General features: G+C 44.8%; 2 protein-coding genes across 5 annotated transcripts; one reads left to right on the top strand and one right to left on the bottom strand.

Annotated features, from left to right (window-relative positions):
- Window positions 1-7535: 7535 nt before the first annotated feature.
- LOC112589350 (uncharacterized) lies at window positions 7536-9446 on the bottom strand. 2 transcript variants are annotated; one of them, XM_025302277.1, is made up of 6 exons: window positions 9178-9446; window positions 8871-9084; window positions 8719-8769; window positions 8341-8445; window positions 8088-8147; window positions 7536-8014 (listed from the first exon to the last, which is right to left on the bottom strand). In XM_025302277.1, exons 1-6 carry the CDS (start codon window positions 9352-9354, stop codon window positions 7704-7706), a joined length of 918 nt encoding a protein of 305 aa, XP_025158062.1. In that variant the 5' UTR covers window positions 9355-9446; the 3' UTR covers window positions 7536-7703. The 2 variants fall into 2 exon arrangements, with proteins under 2 accessions (XP_025158062.1, XP_025158063.1); XM_025302278.1 differs by lacking the exon at window positions 8719-8769.
- Window positions 9447-16608: 7162 nt separating this feature from the next.
- On the top strand, window positions 16609-18936 carry LOC109503818 (uncharacterized). Of its 3 annotated transcripts, XM_025302280.1 has the most exons (6): window positions 16609-17522; window positions 17698-17793; window positions 17871-18126; window positions 18430-18474; window positions 18566-18670; window positions 18805-18936. In XM_025302280.1, the coding sequence occupies exons 3-6, from the start codon at window positions 17919-17921 to the stop codon at window positions 18828-18830; spliced, it is 384 nt and encodes a 127-aa protein (XP_025158065.1). In that variant the 5' UTR covers window positions 16609-17522; window positions 17698-17793; window positions 17871-17918; the 3' UTR covers window positions 18831-18936. The 3 variants fall into 3 exon arrangements, 2 of the variants coding, with proteins under 2 accessions (XP_025158065.1, XP_025158064.1); XR_003113483.1 differs by having other exon boundaries at window positions 18566-18936; XM_025302279.1 differs by lacking the exons at window positions 18430-18474; window positions 18566-18670; window positions 18805-18936 and having other exon boundaries at window positions 17871-18266.
- Window positions 18937-19701: the final 765 nt, after the last annotated feature.

Below are 19701 nucleotides of genomic sequence, written 5' to 3'. Positions count from 1 at the left end.
TTTGTTTAGCCGGCGTTCACGCGCCAAGCACGGGAACGCCGACCGTTCGGCACGATATCCTTGCAGGCCTGTGGACAACGGAAGCGACAGCGAGAACCTTTCACGACGATACGAAACCGATACTAGCATTATTAAAGGAGGAGTGCATTCACCTGGGGTGGCGGTCTTGCCGAGGGGGTGTCATCCTCTTCCTTCCTCCACCGATCCCTCCTCTCCTGATGTGCGGCGCAGGAGGTCCAGGGGCACAGAGCTCGGGGACGCGGGACCGTTCCACCTGCGCGCTCCGACTACTAACGCTAATTATTACGGGGGAGAGCGCAAGGCGACACCCCCCCCCCCGAGAGTCTCGCCTAAGGGCCGAAAGGTCGGCCTGTGACGGGCGCCTTTCCGGCTGCCACGTCACAACTCCCCCCTCCCCGACGAAGACCTGGAAGGTCTTGTGCCCGCCGTCCACGCCGCTGACCATCCACCTGCTTCTCACTCGGTCTCTCTCGCGAGTCTCGATACGGCACGCGATGGCGAGCCCCCGACGGGGCTCCTCCCGTCTTCCGGGGGGGGTTCGCACAGAAAAAACCAAAAAAAAGAAAGGGAAGGGAAAAAAAAGGACGGAAGGGGGCAGGAAAGAGAAATGGCGTGACGGCTCTTGCTATCTTTTTTTTTTTTTTTTTATTTCATCGTAGTTCACACAAAAAAAAATTTTCCCAGCCCCAAAAAAAAAGAGAAAAAAAAACCCGACACCAAAAAAAGATTTCCGATACATTATCTCCTCTTTGCGGGAGCGGTACGCGGGAGTGGCCTTCTCCGGCCGAGCGGGCCTCTAACCGCTTCTTCGCCACTCCTCCCGGCAACGCGGGCAGTCCCGAAGGGTCGCTCCCCGTTCTCCGCACCGGTAACAAAATTCCTCCCCGCGGCTATCAGGGCACGCGGAGTATCGGTGCCCGGGGCTGCCACAATTCCAGCAGCCCCCAGCGCGGCCTCGAGACCGCGGCCTCCGCGCCCCGGGCGTCCCCCCTCGCGATGGTCGTCTCCGAGGAAGGCCACGATCATTGTTTTTAAAATTCGGTTCACCCGCTCGACCGGATTGGCCTGCGGGTGATACGGCGGTACGGTACTGTGATGTATGCCGTTTTCTTTTGCGAATTGCTCGATATCCTTATTCACGAACTCGGTACCGTTGTCTGTCAACAAGACCTTCGGTGTTCCCCAGCGCGATATTACGAGATCGTCGAGAGCGGCCCGAATGAGCTTTCCGTTCGCGCTACGCAAGGGCCGGCACTCCATCCATTTGGAAAATAAATCCTGGATCACTAAAAGATAGGAGTAACCGGCCCGGCTGCGCGGCAACGGGCCCATTATGTCGGCCGCGACCACTGTCCAGGGCTTCTCGACGACCCTCCGACCCATCAGGCCGGCAGGGGCCTGCTGGTCCACCTTGGTCCGCTGACAGACCTCGCATCGTCTAACGAAATTTGCGGTATCCCGAAACATATTGGGCCAATAATAGGCGACGGCGAGACGATGATAAGTCTTCTCGACGCCCAAATGGCCCGTCTGAGGATGATCGTGGGATTCCCCGAGCGCCTCGCCCCGCGATTCGCCCGGCAACACCAACTTCCAACGATCGAGATCCTCCACCAAATCGGAAATTATTTTCGCGGGCCGCAAGAAATATAATTTTTCCTCAATGATTCGCCAAGTCGGGAAACGCTTCGGGTCCTTCGAGACCTCACGATAACGCTTGCGGTACCATTTGTCGGAGGTCTCCGTTACCTCCGACTCGACATTCGCTTCGAGATCGCTTCCGCCTCCCATTGCCGTGGCCGTCATGGGGGTCTCGGAATCCCCCTCATACATGCGCGATAGCGCGTCGGGAACATGATGCAACGCTCCCTTGCGATGTATGATTTCGTAATCATACTCTAGTAGCTCTAACGCCCAGCGTGCAAGTCGACCCGTGGGATTGCTCAAATTGTGTAGCCACCTTAAGCTGCTGTGATCGGTAATCACGGTAAAACGGTAGCCTTCCAAATAAGGTCTGAATTTCTTTATCGCCCAAACGACCGCTAAACACTCGAGCTCCGTGGTGCTGTATTTTCTTTCCGCGTCCGCGAGCACGCGGCTCGCGTACGCGATGACGCGCTCGACCCCGTCGATCGTCTGCGTCAACACGGCCCCCACGCCCACCGAACTCGCATCGGTCTGTACGATAAATGGTACTTCGAAATTTGGGCACGAAAGAATCGGAGCAGTGGTCAAATCAGATCGTATCCTCTCAAAAGCGGTAGTCTGCTCGGTAGTCCACTCCCATCGCCTGCCCTTCCTGAGCAGTCGCGTGAGCGGTTCGCTAATAGACACGAATTTCGGTAAGAAGCGACGATACCACGACGCCATCCCTAAAAAGCGGCGCAGTTGCTTTAAATTGGTCGGCGTCGGGTATTCGAGAAGCGGCTTGACTTTCTCGTCGTCGACCTTTAAACCGTCCCGGTGCACTAAAAACCCGAGATATCTCACTTCCGAGCGGCAAAATTCGCATTTTTCTAAATTCACGGTAAGTCCGGCCGAGCTGATCTTTTCGAGAACGCGCGATAACCATTCGAGATGCTCTTCGAATGTTTCGGTAACTACGACAATATCATCCAAATACGCGAATGCATGGGGCTCCATTTCTGGCCCGATTAATTTATCGAGAAGCCGTTGAAACGTGGCCGGAGCCCCCGATAATCCGTACGGCATTCGCGTAAAGTGATAGTGGCCTTTGCCCGGTACGGAAAAAGCGGTAATCTCTCGACTTTCTGTTGCCAGCGGTATCTGAAAGTAGGCCTGACTCAGGTCTATCGTCGAGATGTATCGCGCGGACCGTAACTTGTCGAGAATTCCCGTCATGTTTGGCAACGGATATGCGTCCTTCTTCGAGACGTTATTTACTTTCCGAAAGTCGATACAGAAGCGATATTTGCCACTCGGTTTCTTCACCATAACTACCGGATTTGACCACTCACTACCGGAGGGCTCGATAATTCCGGCCTTGAGCATAACGTCTACTTCCCCACGGATCGCCTCTTGCACTCTAGGCGACACTAAGTAACATCGCTGCCGAATCGGTAAATGCGTCCCAACGTCGATTCGATGTTCCGTCAGCGACGTGACGCCGGGATTTTCGGCAGCGATCGGTACGGTAGAATCGATAAATTTCGTGAGCTTTACTTCTTGCTCTCGCGACAATTCCGAGACCCCGCAACAAAAGCTCTGTTGTCCGCGCTCGTTGCAGAAAGGATAGCGGCTCAGTGCGTCATCCGCGAAGCTCCATTCGCCCCGGGCGAAATCGAGAACTAAACGAAATCTCGCCAGAAAATCCATCCCCAGGATGGCCGGTACTGCGAGATTCGGCAAAAACCCGATCGTGAGCGTTTCTTGGCGTCCCTGCAATTCGAGAATAACGTCCACTGACCCGTCCAGCGTGGTCAGCGTCCCGTCCGCCAGACGGATCCGGGAAGATACGGTATTCGGGAACGATAGCCCCTGCCCGCGGATTGCATCGATACCCTCTACACCAAAAAGGGTTCGATCCGAACCGGTATCGACCAACCCGAGCAGGGGAAACTCACCAATTAATATCTCAAGGAATTGCAGGGACGCTCTCTCACGCCCTTCGAACGCACCATAAGAGCTCGCCACCCCCTGCCTTTTCTCGCGGGTCTCGGAAGCGGGAGGAGACGCAGGGACCCTCTCTAGCGTCTCCCTGCCCCGTTTCCCGCGCACGAGGGACACGTCCTCACTGTATGCTGCCCCCTTCCGCAGCGATAGCAGTGGACTCGCGGGGGCGCGCGACATTCGCGCGCCAAATGACCGGCCGAGTCGCAGTTCCAACATTTGTCGGAACCGCTCCTTGCTGCCGGTCCGGGGGCAGGTTCCCCGGCAGTTTCCTGCCGAGTACTTCTCCTCGCCCCCGTCCCCGCGCCCCCGGCTCGAGGGGTCGCCCAGCGATCCTCTCTCACCGGAGCCGGCGGGGTCGCCCCCGCCGGTTGACGCGTCACCTCCGCGGCGCGCGGACGCTCCCTCTCACGAATTTCCTCTCGCTCCGCGGCTCGATAATTCGATAAATGCTCGGCCGTCATCGCGGGAGACGGCCGAGACGAGCGCGGTGGCGGCCGGTAGGCGAGATCCGGACACGCGGGTCTCTCGGGAGGCGGAGGGGCACGATACTGACTCGCGGCAGCGTAACTACGCTCGACGCGCGTCGCGAGCCTCTCTAACGCGTCTATCGACACGACATCATCTCGGTGCACCGAGATTTGTAGGCGCGGGAGCATATTTCTATGCGCGTAATTTAACAGCTCGACCTCACCCCACGGTGGGTCGAGCCGCCCGAACAGCCCGCGCATGCACGTCAAATAATCCGCGACCGGTTCCTGTTCCCCCTGAGTGCGCCGCAAAATCTGATCGCGCAACGCGAATTGGAAGTCGGGGTCGCCGAACCGTGAGCGCATCGCGACCTCGAACTCACGCCACGAGAACCAACGAGATTTGCCCACACGGTACCACTCCAGTGCGATGCCGGTGAGGAAGAACGGCATACACTTGAGCATATCGGTGTCGGCAATCGGCACAATGTCCCTCCCCTCCGATATTCGCAGGAGGAACGCCTCTACGTCACCTCCCGCCGCTCCGGAAAAACTTATATTCCAGCGACGCATCACGTTGTATGCGTCGCTGGTCGACATAGCGGGGTGATTCGAGCGCATCCCCGGCCCTCGGGTCGGCGATCTCGGAACTTGCGGTACGAAAAGAGGAGGTATCTCCTCTGGCGGTAGCGATAACGGCGGTGGCGGTACCGCGCGGTACGGTGACGATATTCTCACCGTCGGCACTTGTAAGGTATCGGGGCTGACCTTCCCCGGCTCGAGGACCGTTCTATCGACGAACTCGGGTTCCTCCGTTTTCCCCCCGATGTCTTCGCGCGTCAGGGGCGGGCGCATCGCGTCCTCCGCCGGGGACGGCGGGGGAGGATCTCGCCGCTCCGCTCGCTCGTAGCGCAGCAAGCGAGCACGGAGGGTCGCCGCGTTGCCCGCTGCGTTGATCCCGCGCGCCGTCGCTTGATCTCGCAGCTGCTCCAAGGGCAGCGCGTAGATCCACGCTTCGCGGTCGGAGTCTTCCGGCATGATTCCTCGATACTCCTCGTCGCGCACGAAACGGAACGGGAATCCTAAGCGTTACGAGAAACCCGCAGCCTAAACTTTGGTGTGGAAGCGATCAGCCTGACGGGAGCCTCTTCAACGGCGCTATTAGCCGTTACGGCACACGAAGAACGGTACACGAGAAAAAGAAAAAAAAATGGTCCCCCAACACCAACAATCACCCCGACAATTTGGTAGCCACCAAGACAAACACCGGGACACCACCACAACAAGAGCAGCCTCGATATCCCGAGCAGAGCGTGATCACGGGAAAAAAAAAATATAGCCAAGAAACTCTGAGCGAAAATAATCGATAATTCTTGCACCGCGACAAACGATCTCGCACGTGCCGAAATCCCACCGAAAAAAAAACGAAAACACGGAAAGTCGTGCTTAGCGTCGGCAACCCGGAACCCGAAAAACCGTAAACACGAGTCGAGCAAAAAAAACGAGCCGAGACGTGTCGTCGTTTTCGCGACTTTCGGTTAATTTAAATTATCCTCCTTTGTCTCGACCAAATAGCGGAAATTATCTCGCCGAAATCGTGCCCCACGTTGGGCGCCAAAAATTTGCGACGCGATTATCGCTCGCCGTCGGCAAACTGCCGTCGGTCCGCGCGCCTCGGCCAACCTAGCTCTCACCAAAATTGGTTGGGCGCCAGGTGCAGCGGGCTGCACCGTTCACCAATGCTACGCGACACCTCACCAAAGGGCCGAGACACGCGAAGTCGACGGGACCGGTAGCCCTGCGGTATTTAAGTCGGTAGACGGGAAGGGTTCGTCGGAAGTCGGGAACGACCGGGAAAACACCAAAAAATAACGAGGCGCGTTTTGACTATCGTTAGCTTTATTCTTTCGGGAATCGGAACGGTCCGACCCCCTCGGTACGATACACTCCGCTTGGGCTCTCGCGAATTCGAGATTGCCCGCTACGCCGGTAATTTTAACGAGACTTTCTATTCTCACGACACCGAAACGATAATGCAGGTGGAAGGTCTTACACAATCGGGAACCTCCCGGCGACGTGGTCCTCCTCTCGTCTCCCTCTCTCGCTCGCTCTGGCACACGCTGCCACTGACGTCTCCTCCGCTGGTTGACGCCAAGAACTCCACCCACTAAATCCCTCAACTGTATCTTCACTTTTTCGATAGCCGATAGTTTCCGGTACTATATCGAAGCAGATCTGCGATATTCGAGAGCGACAACAGGAGTCTCTTCTTTTTATCTCCTTCTCCCCGGACAGACTTCCTTGTCCGTCGGTGTTGTCTCGTGCTACCCGCCTCTCCCCGTTCCTCGGTAAAATCTCCCGATACCGGAATCCTTCCGCGGATCTTTGTTTTTCGATCCGCGGGACGGGTGCTCGGTCTCACTCTCTTGCTCACTCTCTCTCTCTCTTGCTCACACTCGCCCGATCTCATTGTTCAGGCTGGCTTTGTTTAGCCGGCGTTCACGCGCCAAGCACGGGAACGCCGACCGTTCGGCACGATATCCTTGCAGGCCTGTGGACAACGGAAGCGACAGCGAGAACCTTTCACGACGATACGAAACCGATACTAGCATTATTAAAGGAGGAGTGCATTCACCTGGGGTGGCGGTCTTGCCGAGGGGGTGTCATCCTCTTCCTTCCTCCACCGATCCCTCCTCTCCTGATGTGCGGCGCAGGAGGTCCAGGGGCACAGAGCTCGGGGACGCGGGACCGTTCCACCTGCGCGCTCCGACTACTAACGCTAATTATTACGGGGGAGAGCGCAAGGCGACACCCCCCCCCCCCCAGAGTCTCGCCTAAGGGCCGAAAGGTCGGCCTGTGACGGGCGCCTTTCCGGCTGCCACGTCACAATATATTTTTTTATAAAACGTTAGTAAACAAATGTATTTTTTTACAGTTATAATGTACTTCACGGAAGAACACGTCAGATTGTTGAAAGAACATTTGGGATATGGAAACGTAGATTTCCGTGCTTATCTAGAGGATTAAGCAACAAGTTAATTGGTTCAACAACAATAGTTGTTGCGTGTGCTGTGCTGCATAATATGTCTTTAATTTTTAATAATATGTTACCAGAAGAAGAAGTTGAAGAAAATAATGAAATAGAAATACCAATTGAACCACACTGGCAGCCGGGAGAGGGTTTTGTAATGCGAGAAGCACTTATTGAGAGACTATATAGATAGTTTATTATACAACTTATTACACAACTTATACAATAAACAAAAAGTAACCAAAGTAAATTTTATTCAGTCTTTTACTTTTTGTTGCACATTTCCACTGTTAATTATATATATTATTATTATATATATTTTGAAAATAAAATCTTTAAATTTTCTTTTATAATAAAACAAAATATAACAAAGTGAAAAATATTTTGTATACATAGTGGCTGTGCAGTGAGTTATCGGACACTAACATAATACGGTTAATCTATATTATTCAATACTTTAATATTATTTCTTGCAGCTAAAAATAAATAACTTTTTCTTATAATATTTCTTTGGTTAAATGGACTTCGATATTTCCTTTTACAGACTTCTTTTAAAAACGCATATTTTCTTTCTCCCTTTGTAATTGTAACTCGGCTAACTCAGCTTTCGCAGTAGCTTCTCGAATTTGTAAAGCAAATAATTCTGTTTGAAGATTTTCTTTCATTGTAGCAATTCTTTTCTCATGAAATTTTTTTATATCTGATATATCTTTCTCTTGTTCTATGATTTGCTTTATTCTTTTTATCTTTACAGTATCTTCCTCGCTAACAAAATTTTCTTTTATATTTCTCTTTCCTTTTGCTATTTTTACTGGTCGCGTACAGGCAAAATCCAATTTATTTTCTTCTTTCGGCTCAAAAACTGTAAAAACAATAATATTTAGTTACTTCCTCTCATTAACACTATAAAATAAGTAAAAAATAGTTTATACTACCTTCATTACAAAGATTAGTATCTTGGTTCTCTTTGTCAATCATCTCTTCTATTATTATATCTGAAAATCGTTAATAATGAATCTAAATTATTTGACAATATTTTTAAATAAACGTATTTATTTTTACTATTGTATATAATTGAGTAAATATAAAAGTATTAATAAAATCTATATAATTAACAAATTATGTACCTTCTCGCAGATAGTATGGTATATGTAAATTTAATTTTGAATTAATTTTAATCGAAAATACCTTGTGTTTTGTTAATTTCTTTATCATTCAGCTCATCAACATTACTCCCGTATAATGATGAGATGTCATCATTTACTAAAAGGTTCAAAATATGTTCTCCTTTCTCTGAATCATAAATAAAATATATTAATATATGAATTATAATAAATATTTGTAAAATTCTTTCTATCTAGTAAAATTATATCTTTAGCATGTGCAACTATGACTGTTTCAAAATTATTGACAGTGCTGAAAATATTTAATATACGTGACATTAATTGTAAGATGCATTCCGTTTCTAGCATGAAGCTCATAATGTGAACATTTTCTATAATATATGTAATATGAACTATAGATAAATGTGTGCATCATGCATTTCATGCGAGAAATGGAATATACCTATAGTTTGTGAAGGCTGGCAATGTTTGGCAATGATTATTGGAATGCAATCTATATTGTGTTTAATAATAAGAAATTTATACATAAATATATATATATGCCTTACTTATGTGTCTTTATTTATTTTTAAATATATTTTTAAAGTTACCTACCATTTATCTCATTTTCTGTGATATTAGATGTAAACAAAACAGGAGCTGTTTTTAAAAGATGTGGTGCTATTATGGCAACATCAGGGTCAATGTTTATTTCTGGTAGTGGCGGGCCACCACCAGTGGTTAGACGAGCTTGTTTTTCTTTAGTTAATAATTCTCTTTGAGTTTGTTTAATATTTGTCCAGAGTTTCTTTAGCTGTTGAACTGTACGCTGCAAAAGGGAAAACATTAATATCACTAATATATCTAGAGCTGTATTTCAAAAATTTTCTGTACGTAGTATAATTAATTTTGTTATATTTACTTCTTGCATAATCATGGAAGAATTGTTACATCTCTTACAAATTTCAGCCCATGCAAGTTCTTTGTCATGAAGTGTTGAAGAATCACTTTTTTTAACCTCAATGACGTGCTTAAAATCTTTTAATATCTCTACGAAAAGTTTTCTTTCCACAGTTGTATAATGTTTATTCTTCGACATTTTCAAATTTTTTAATTTTAAAGATTGAAATCTTACAATGAGACAACTAGCAAATAAAAATTTGTTAATTCTTCTAATCAAGTGTATCACATTTCTCACATGTCCACTTTAACTTGTTGCACTAGTGTAGTAGTACAGTTAAAAAGAATAGACCACTCTTGTTTTAACCACTTCAGCTCAAAGGAAGGATCATTTTTATTGGTTGGCCTAAAAGAAATAATACGGAAATAGCCGAATGATCAATAAGTATCATCTTAAGCAAATCTTTGCGAAGATATTCTCAAATAGAATAAGAGTTTCTTAGGCAAAAACTTCTTCGCAAAGATTATCTTAATATATGTTTATGAATTATATCGATTTTAAGGTGATCTTCATTCAATAAGATAATCTTGACTAAGACGACCTTCAGTATCGCCTTGAGACTCGACTATGAATACGGCCCTTATGATTAATATGGTAGCCTTAAGCTTATATCTATTTGTGAATCACATTAAGATCTTTTCAAATAAGATCATCTTGAAAAAGGTATGCCTTCAGATTTTGCTCAAGTCCCGCCTTCTTTTTCGATTATGAATCTAGAGGGCGTCTTAAGACTAAATTTAAGACAGTCTTAAAATAAGTTCAGACTATGAATACGGCCCTATGTCCGTGCTACAACCACAGTTGCTATCTCTATGCCAAACTATGCCCGGAGGTCTAAAAAGAGCGGGCGGGGAGGGGAGGGGAGCAAGAAAAGTAAAAGTATGTATTAAATATTAAATCTTCGAATACATGTTGCCATATCAAAGTCTTCTGTATACTACTGTGATCAAAAAATAAGGTGAATTTGTTTATAAAATGAAAATGAAATGAAAAATCTTCATTTATTCTTCTAAACCAATTTCATCGCCTTCAAAGTACTCCCCGTCCGACACAATGCACTTATGCCAACGTTTTTTCCAATCCTCGAAACAATCAAAGAAGTCTTTTTCCGGGATGGCCTTTAATACTTTCTTCGATTCGGTTTGTATCTCCTCAATCGAGTCGAAACGGTGTCCCCGGAGCGGTCTTTTGAGTTTGTTGAACAGCCAGAAGTCGCACGGTCCTAAATCAGGCGAATACGGTGGTTGTGGAACGATATGGGTCGAATTTTTGGCGAAATGTTCTCGAAGAACCAATGCAGTGTGGGACGGTGCATTATCGTGGTGCAAAAACCAAGAATTGTCTGCCCATAAAACATCTTTTAAAATGGTTTAGGTTGATCCAAATGAAATGCCCGTATCATCAGCAAGGTTTCTAATTGTCAATCGACGATTTACGAACAGCAAATCTTTGATTTCCTTGACGTGGTAGATGTTGATGGTCGTCCGGGGTGCTGTTCGTCTTGAACTCGTTCTCGGCCTTCTTTGAAGTCTTTGTATCATTTGTAAACATTTTTTTGCGACGTAGCCTTATCACCAAAGGCCTTCTGCAACATCTTCAACGTTTCCGTGGCAGAATATTCATTCCGCAAACAAAATTAAATGCAAATTCTTTGCTCAACAAAATCAGACATAGTAAAAATCGAAAAACTCACTTTTGTATGTTTACAAAAACACGTATAGCTCTGCACCAATTGAATATATTGACATGAAACTTTGCATAGATGTCAAAGACAGTGCTACCAACCCACCAAAAAATAATTTCATGATTTTATAATACCCGCGAAGTTTAAATGAAAAATTTATCTTATTTTTTGATCACAGTAATAAACGATTTGATACGTCTGAAGACACATGATGTATCGTTGCCCGCGTCCCGTTCCCTTCGTCCTGCTTCTCAATTCAACATCCCGTCCGCTCCGGACATTCGCTCGTGGCACTGACAGTGGCCGTCGGTGAGCATTCGATCCGCTCGGAGGAGCACATGTTAACGCGCACAATTAACGTGACGAGACTCCGATTATAAATATCCCGCGAGTCAACGAAATAACTGAACTTTTAAAAAAAGCATCAAAGAAAATCACGTTGATGTTGTCATGAGTGAAATCTCACCCTAGTATATATTTTTTTATTTTCGAAATAAGAAAAACCGAACAAATGCAATTAAATGTTATTTATCATCATTAAATATTAGATAAAAAGTAGAAGAGTTATTGTCCGCAACGGATAATCTAACATTTAATAAGAACGAAACAAAACTCGCATAGGATGAAATTCCATTCTTTAACGCTACCATGACCTTTAATTATTCTCCGAAAACGGCGTCACAACAACTTTGATACTCTTTTTCCTTTTTTTTTTTTTTACCACGATGGGGAAATTCTCATGGATACCCCTGCCCCTTGGAAGGAGCGGGGGTTATATCGGACTCTTACCGGCTAAAACCCCACCAGAGTGTCTGCTAGGCGGGCCGGAATGGGGGGAGTCGGGGGAACTACGTGAATATTCTTTCCCCGACACTCCGGCCCTGGACCTCTCAGGGAGCCCCTCGTCCAAGTGCCGCGCCCCCTTCTGAAGGAGAGAAGGGTAGGTAAGCGGGAGCGAGGCCCGATCGAGGCGGTCGAGGAGGCTCCCAAGGGATCGAAGGTGGCTCCTCGGCTGGTGCCACCTCGGGCCCGCTATCAAGACAACTTTGATACTCTGTACAATTAGTTGCTAACACATTTTCTAATCGTACACATTCCTCTTTAATTAACATAAAGCTAACAAATGTCCGATACCTCGACAGAGTAATTTTCTTTATTTTCAGTAATCAATAAATAGTAAATCAATTTCGCGTACAGTTGAAAGGCCTTCTCGCATTCCCCTCGTCGTTCCGAAACTTTCGAGAAGAGACGCCCAAGGACAAGTCTTTCTTGCTTTAACCGCCGCCGAGACCCGCAATGTTTATATCGCGCCGATTGTGTTGATCGGCTCATGAGCGACGACACTTTTTGTCCTTCGTATTAATAGTCGCGCACCTCGCGTACTCGACTTCATTCCTCAGCAGCAGCCGTGCGTGACGCGTTCGTTACTTCCGACTCGTATAATTGAAAGAAATGTATCTCGTCGATCCTCGAGATACTCAATCGGCATCACGTCGGCATCGTGTTGATTAACCGCACGGTCGAATCACGAGTATCGGCATTAAAAGCGTGAGTGAGTGAAATTCGAAAGACTCCAGCAGCCGGGAAGCAAGATGCCGGTAGCGATATGTCACGTTTCCAGGTATGTGAAATTATTTATTATGCGGGAGGTCTCTGATAAGCGAAAGCGGACGTTTGACGAATTTTTCGGGAATAAGAAGTCGGAATTTCGCGCTCGGTATTCATGATCCGTCATCATCCGACTTATAATCATGACTTTATGAATCTGCAATTACTCTCGTCAATCTCTGTCTATCTATTTATTGCATTGTTGTATACAAGAGATATTAGGTCTGTTTTTTATTGCTGAACTAGTGTACACTCAGGGAATATAAAAAGAAATAGATATACCAGGTATATCGGTAATTACTTTCCGGTTTTTGTAACAGATGTCACTAGCCATAAGTATGCAATGTTATGATTTGATACATGTGTCATTTTATTCTACTGACATTAACCTCAAAACTACACAAGTTACGTTCCGCCAAAATAACAGCGTTATAGATTAATAATTTTTTGAAAATGTCGAGTTTTGTGCCTGAAAACGTGCATTTGCGGCACGCATTACTTTTCTTGTTTAATCAAAAGAAAAAAGCTGCTGAAAGTCATCGTTTGCTGGTAGAGACTTACGGTGAGCATGCTCCAACCATAAGAACATGTGAAACGTGGTTTCGACAATTCAAATGTGGTGACTTCAACATTCAAGACAAAAAACGTCCTGGTAGGCCGAAAACGTTTGAAGATGCAGGAGTTATTGGATGAAGGCCCAACACAAACTCAAAAACAATTGGCAGAAAAGTTGAATGTGAGCCGAGTAGCAATTTGTGAACGATTACAAGCGATGGGAAAGATCCAAAAGATGGGAAGATGGGTGCCACATGAATTGAATGACAGGCAATTGGAAAATCGAAAAATCGTCAGTGAAATGCTGCTTCAAAGGTATGAAAGGAAGTCATTTCTGCATCGAATAGTAACGAGTGATGAAAAATGGATTTATTTCGAAAATCCCAAGCGAAAAAAATCATGGTTATCACCTGGCGAAGGCGGCCCATCGACTGCAAGGCCAGATCGCTTTGGTCGCAAGGCCATGCTCTGTGTCTGGTGGGACCAGGTTGGTGTCGTATATTATGAACTGTTGAAACCTGGAGAAACAGTTAATACTGTTCGCTACCAACAACAAATGATCAATTTGAACTGTGCATTGATCGAAAAACGTCCACAATACGCTCAAAGACATGATAAGGTGATTTTGCAGCATGACAACGCGCCATCTCATACAGCAAAACCAGTCAAAGAAGTGTTGAAATCACTTGGATGGGAAGTTTTATCGCATCCGCCGTACTTTCCAGACCTGGCTCCATCCGACTACCTTTTCGCATCGATGGGGCACGCGCTTGCAGAGTAGTACTTCGCCGATTTCGAAGAAGTTAAAAAATGGCTCGATGAATGGTTTAGCTCAAAGGAGAAACAGTTCTTTTGGAATGGCATCCATAAATTGCCTGAGAGATGGGCAAAATGTATAGAATCAAATGGCCAATACTTTGAATAAATATATTTTAACTATCCATTGTAAATAATGTGTTTCTTTAGCGAAAAAACCGGAAAGGAATTACCGACACACCTGGTACATCTGGGAGTTAGTGAAAGGGAAAGAAGAAGAGAATAAATGCAAGTTAATGCAGCCAGTTCCCTAATAAGAAACAAACCTATGAATCCAGACAGAGACGGATAACGGTCCATGAACGCAGATCTCTAATTCATCATGTTCTCAATCAAATATGAATAATTCCCAACTGTGTGAATATACCGGTCTTGTGTAGAACATTCAACGTCATATCGTTTCTTACAAGACTTCTTGTTAGACTGCGACCTTTTTGTTTTCGGTCAGCGTTTCTGTCAAGTCTGTTTACTCTTGTTACGGGATCTAAATTTAAATGTCCATTCGTAAAAGAGTATTTTCGAGAGCACACAACTGTTGTCTCCGCTTCTTGTTGTCATTTTTTTTTCGTCAGCTCTTTTAAGAGCTCCAAGTCCTATCTAGACTTTCAATGTCAATTAAAAAAAAAACCGTAGCGATTATTCTCCACTCATCCTGATCAAACATTCTTTCTCTACCGCAGCTTACCAACCAAAAACGCTAAATTTTTGTTCCAGACGTTGCGGGAAGCAAGTCCGGCGGACGCGGATGCCGCACCGGAGGATTCGGTTCGGGCAGAGCAGGGTCGGCCGGAAGGTAAAGTTTACAAGTTTCCTACACAGCTGTATCCAACTCTTTACAATCTTTGCCTTTGCAACTTGTTTCTCATCATCTCTCTTGAAAGCTTCATGTCTCATTTAAATTTTCAATATTGGAACAAAAATATGAAAATAAAAATCCCATATCAAAATATTTCCGTATTGTCGATTCATCTCGATCAAAGATATTTTCTCTCCACCACAGATTGTCATCTGGGAAAACTATTTTTCTATTTCAGTTGTTGCGGAAAGCAACAACAATCCGACAGATGCGGATGCCGTATCGGAGGATTCGGTTTGGGCCAAGTAGAGTCGGTCGGAAGGTAAAGTTTACAAGTTTCCTACACATCTGTGTTCAACCCTTTACGATCTTTGCCTTTGCAACTTGTTTCTCATCAGCTCTTTTGAAAGCTTCAAGTCTCATTTAAATTTCAAATTGGAACAAAAATATAAAGATAAAAATTTCATATCAAAATATTTCCGTATTTTCGATTCGTCCCGATCAAAGACCTCTCTCTACCGCAGGTTATCAACTGGGAAAGTTATTTTTCTGTTTCAGTTGTTGCGGAAAGCAACAGCAATCCGACGGACGCAGATGCCGCACCGGAGGATCCGATTGAGGCCAAGCAGAGTCAGCTTAAAGGTAAGTTTACAAGTTTACTATAGTCCTCTGTTTGACTCTTGGCGATCTAGAGCTGGGATATAATTTCCGACTCGACTTGAATTACGATTGCAGAGGGTAAACTACTCTTATTCGCCCGCACTCGTTGGTCAAATCTCATGAGCGAATGTGAATTTTTACATTAAAATACATACGATATTTTGAAACTTCTTTGGCTATTATATCAAACGCATTTTGCGTGTCACGTAATATCCTTCGGACTACACGGACATTATTATTTTGATCATTTTGATTTCTTTGATATTCACTAAGAATTATCTAGAACAGAGCTCGGCAAAATGTGCACGCGACGGCCGATTTTCGACTATTTCCGTCCACCACTATTCCCTTTACCTCGCCGCTCCGCGCGCTGCCTACAAGCCGCTCGAGCCTCAGGAGCGTGTTTCCAATAGTTTTCCACGTCACCCACGAAGTACTATTGTTAACGCGTATTTTTTTAAGTGGTATCCCCAGTAAGCCTAATCCACTGATGACTATAACAACCCGTAACTAATTGAACAGAAGCGAAATAAAATATGTTAAATGAAGAATATTCAATTCGATTTTCGGCGTCTTTTATTGTTAAGAGTGGAAACGTCAGTTTAAATATTGCATGTAGCGAGACGCATAAGACGTGGTAAGGAATCGTTGCTTAAAGAAGAACACTTCTCATTTTTTATAAACTTCATTTTTGAAAAATGAAGAGGCCTACTGGAGATACCACTTAAAAAAAAAAACGCGTCAACAATAGTATTTCATGGGTGACGTGGAAAACTATTGGAAACACGCTCCTGAGGCTCGAGCGGCTTGTAGGCAGCGTGCGGAGCGGCGAGGTAAAGAGAATAGCGGTGGACGGAGATAGTCGAAAATCGGCCGTCGCGTGCACATTTTGCCGAGCTCTGATCTAGAACGTAACTGCCATGTTGAACGACTCAATTATGTGAAATATTTCGATTTTTACAAATTCATATAAAATTTTTCATTTTTCACTAATCACAGAAGTTTTTCACTTTTCACTAGTTCACGCTAGGGAAAATATTCATGATCGCTGCCCTGAGCAGCGCTTCTCCAATCATTTATGTCGGCGCGCTCCTACTCCTCAGATTTGTGTCATTAATAACTCGATAATTATTGCGAATCTCACAAAATATGGGACTTTTATGTTTGTCTCAACCCAATCTACCCTCACACTTCGGGTTGGCAGCTAATTACCGGACACTTCGTATGATTTTCATGATATTAATCATACTGTGACGTGGCGATTTTGGGGTCGCTCGTCACAAGAGGCGGAGGGCCTCCGAGAGGATCCCCGGGCAATCGCGCTCGCCCGCAACCGCGAGGCGAGCTGCGTAATTTTGAGGAAGGGTCGCGGATATATTTGGTGTTGGCGAGCGATCTCGTATCGACGAGTGCGAGATTGCTTTTCTTTTTCTTTTTGGACGATACTCCCGCGTCCCTATAATGTGTGTGCCCCTTCGCCGCGAGTAGCCTCCGACCAGCAGGAGCAGCGAACGAGGGAAAGTGGACCGAGGTGGAAGGAGGGGAGGAATCGAGGAGCCGCTGCGAGCACTAAGGGATCTCTCAGGTCATGTCGTTGGCCCGCCCCTATTTTGTTTTCGAACAATTGTGCCGTTAACATCGCACTGCTGTCGATGTATTTTTGTATATTGTCGTAGCCAAGAAAATAAACCGGGACACGACACCTGATAACGAGGAACCTGGATCACGCGGAAGATGCTCGTCGAAAGAAAAGAAAATATAAAGCAACATCTCGATATCGCGTGATCCCGGAAGGAAAAAAAAGTTGAGCAGGGAAGGAGCAACCGGAGCAACGTCTCTCGGGATCGGAGGAGAAAGACTTAGGGTGGAATTACGATGAACTTTACGTAACGGGACGCGACGGGACGTGAAGTGACGTGACGTGAATTTGACGTTTGAGGTTATATTACGATCACCGTAACGTGCCGTAATAATGAATTCTGCTGTGAGGCATTATCAATTTGTAAATTTAATTTTGGCCGGGTATTTGTATCTTCAACTGCAGAAGAGGAAACGAATACGAACCATTGGTGTGAGAGATATTTTTCGAAGAAGAATTCAGTTTGGTGACAGGCATAACCTAGTAGAAGAACTCCGTTTTTGTAATCCACATTTATTTTTTATTTACACAAGGATGAATGTCGAAAGGTAAGAATTAGTGACTATTTGGCAAAAAATATAATCATTTTACAAATTAATATGTCTGCTTTTTTACATTGTTATACCTCTTGGTCTTGCTTGGTCTACGAATAAAGAAGTGCAAGAGATTAATAGTTTTCTGACATAGAATTTATTTTTACAAATTATATGTTTATTTTCTTAGATTTGAATACTTGTTGAGCTTGGTTGGTCCACTTTTAAAGAAACGAGAAATGTATACTGCTCTTTCACCCACTCAGAGGCTTGCTATGACATTGAGGTAAAATTACCAATGTTTACTTTATTTTAATTTATCAATTTCTCCAAATCGATTTAATTTATAAATTTGTTTTGCAGGTTCTTGACAGCAGGAGACAGTCAGAATTCTCTGAGTTTTTCTTATAGATGTGGCCAGAGCATGTCTCTAAGATCTTGGCCGCAATCATTCGAACACTTGTTTGTGTATTAAAAAATATGTTTGTGAAGCCTGCTTTAAATAATGCAGAGTGGCTTGAGTTATCTGCTGAATTTTGGAAAGAATGGCAGTTTCCTCATTGCGTGGGAGCTATCGATGGAAAGCACGTTCAAATACAAGCCCCACAAGCTTCTCAAAGTATTTATTTTAATTACAAGAAGACGTTTAGCATGGTTCTACTGGCAGTTTGTGATGCACATTACAATTTCATTATGCTGGATATAGGAGCAGAAGGCAAGTAACTTGAATTTGGCAAGTTAAGGGATTCGTCACTCAATCGCCGACCCATTTCAGACGATTGAAAAATTCCGCCATCACAAAGTGATGGCGGAATTTTTCAATCGTCTGAAATGGGTCGGCGATTGAGTGACGAATCCCTTAACTTGCCAAATTCAAGTTACTTACCAGGAACTAATATTGATATGCCCTACTTCCTTGCAGGAGACGCAGCTTTCCCTCTAAAACCTTTTCTTATGAAACCCTATGGTGAGCGCAATATATCCGATAACGAGTCTGTGTTTAACTTGCGGGTTAAGCAGAGCAAGGAGAGTAATTGAAAATGCCTTTGGTATTTTAGCTGCTCGTTGGAGAATTTTTCGTCGCCCTATTATTGCCAAAGAAGACAATGTGGAAAGCATCATTGAATGTGCCGTTTGCCTCCACAATTTCATCCGCAAGACAGGTGACATAAAACTCAACTTGCAGTATTGCCCTCCTTCTTTTGTGGATCATGAATTGCTAACTGGCGAACTAGTAGAGGGAGCATGGCGTGACATTGTTGCTGGAGAAAATGGAGCTATCATTAATGATTCACAGATAGGTGCAAGAAATGCTGCTCTTAGTGTCATACAACAGAGAAATGTACTGAAGGAATTCGTGAACAGACCTGGGGCTATGCGCCATCAAGATATTATTGTAAGGATACGGCAAAGAATTATCCCCTCTCAGGATGTACATTTATTACTGTCATGATAGTTTTGAAATTAAATAAATCGAGATATAAAACATGAATAGAACGTTTTTATTTTTAAGTAAAATGTATGGTAAACGGAACAACAAGTTTAAATAATTTATCTAATATTTATCTAATTTATCTAACATATAATTAATCTGTTATTTTTAAATCTTCAGCCTCCTCCTCGCAATCTTGAATGATGGATCTAAATTTCTTCCTGTACTTCAATTTTAGTGCGATATTTTTAAATTCTTGAGGCAAGATTCAACATTCTTACCAATTAAGACATCTGGATCATTAATGTCGATTGAAGGTAGTGATGGTAGTGATGGTATAGGAGGAGCAGCCATAGATTTATTGAGATTAGCAAGAGTCTCTTTGAACATCTCAGTAGTTTCGCCCATCTTTGCCTTCTTACATCGACCTATAGGTCCTAAGTACGGCATGCTTGCAGTTGTTGATGATCCAGATGAAGATAACGGGAGGGCGGGAGAATAAGTAGCAAATGGAGCATTAACTGGAGCACTAAGATCATCTACAGTCTGCTCCTCTAATATTTCGACATTATCTGAGGATTCGGCCAATGACGGTAGAAGCGACATCTCTTTATCTGTGCATGATAACCTTGCTGAAGATATAGGTACCGACGACGTTGGTGGGAAATTGTCCACAGATCTACAACCGGAAATAATTAATCAAATCATGACAGTCAGAAACAAACCGCCATATACAATCGTCAATAAAATTATCGTATAGAT

This window comes from Harpegnathos saltator, unplaced genomic scaffold (assembly GCF_003227715.2).
Source record: "Harpegnathos saltator strain DR-91 unplaced genomic scaffold, Hsal_v8.6 scaffold484, whole genome shotgun sequence".
Classification (NCBI taxonomy): domain Eukaryota; kingdom Metazoa; phylum Arthropoda; class Insecta; order Hymenoptera; family Formicidae; genus Harpegnathos; species Harpegnathos saltator.
The sequence above is the reverse complement of the archived record's forward strand: the minus strand, read 5'-3'. Positions and strand labels throughout refer to the sequence as shown.

Coding starts and splice junctions, on each gene's coding strand:
- LOC112589350 (XM_025302277.1), bottom strand. CDS start 9,354: ATGTCGAAGAATAAACATTATACAACTGTGGAAAGAAAACTTTTCGTA. Junction 9,085..9,177: donor CTTCCATGATTATGCAAGAA/GTAAATATAACA, acceptor TCCCTTTTGCAG/CGTACAGTTCAACAGCTAAA. Junction 8,015..8,087: donor TACTAATCTTTGTAATGAAG/GTAGTATAAACT, acceptor TTGTTTTTACAG/TTTTTGAGCCGAAAGAAGAA.
- LOC109503818 (XM_025302279.1), top strand. CDS start 17,308: ATGAATTCTGCTGTGAGGCATTATCAATTTGTAAATTTAATTTTGGCC. Junction 17,523..17,697: donor ACAAGGATGAATGTCGAAAG/GTAAGAATTAGT, acceptor TTATTTTCTTAG/ATTTGAATACTTGTTGAGCT. Junction 17,794..17,870: donor AGGCTTGCTATGACATTGAG/GTAAAATTACCA, acceptor TTTGTTTTGCAG/GTTCTTGACAGCAGGAGACA.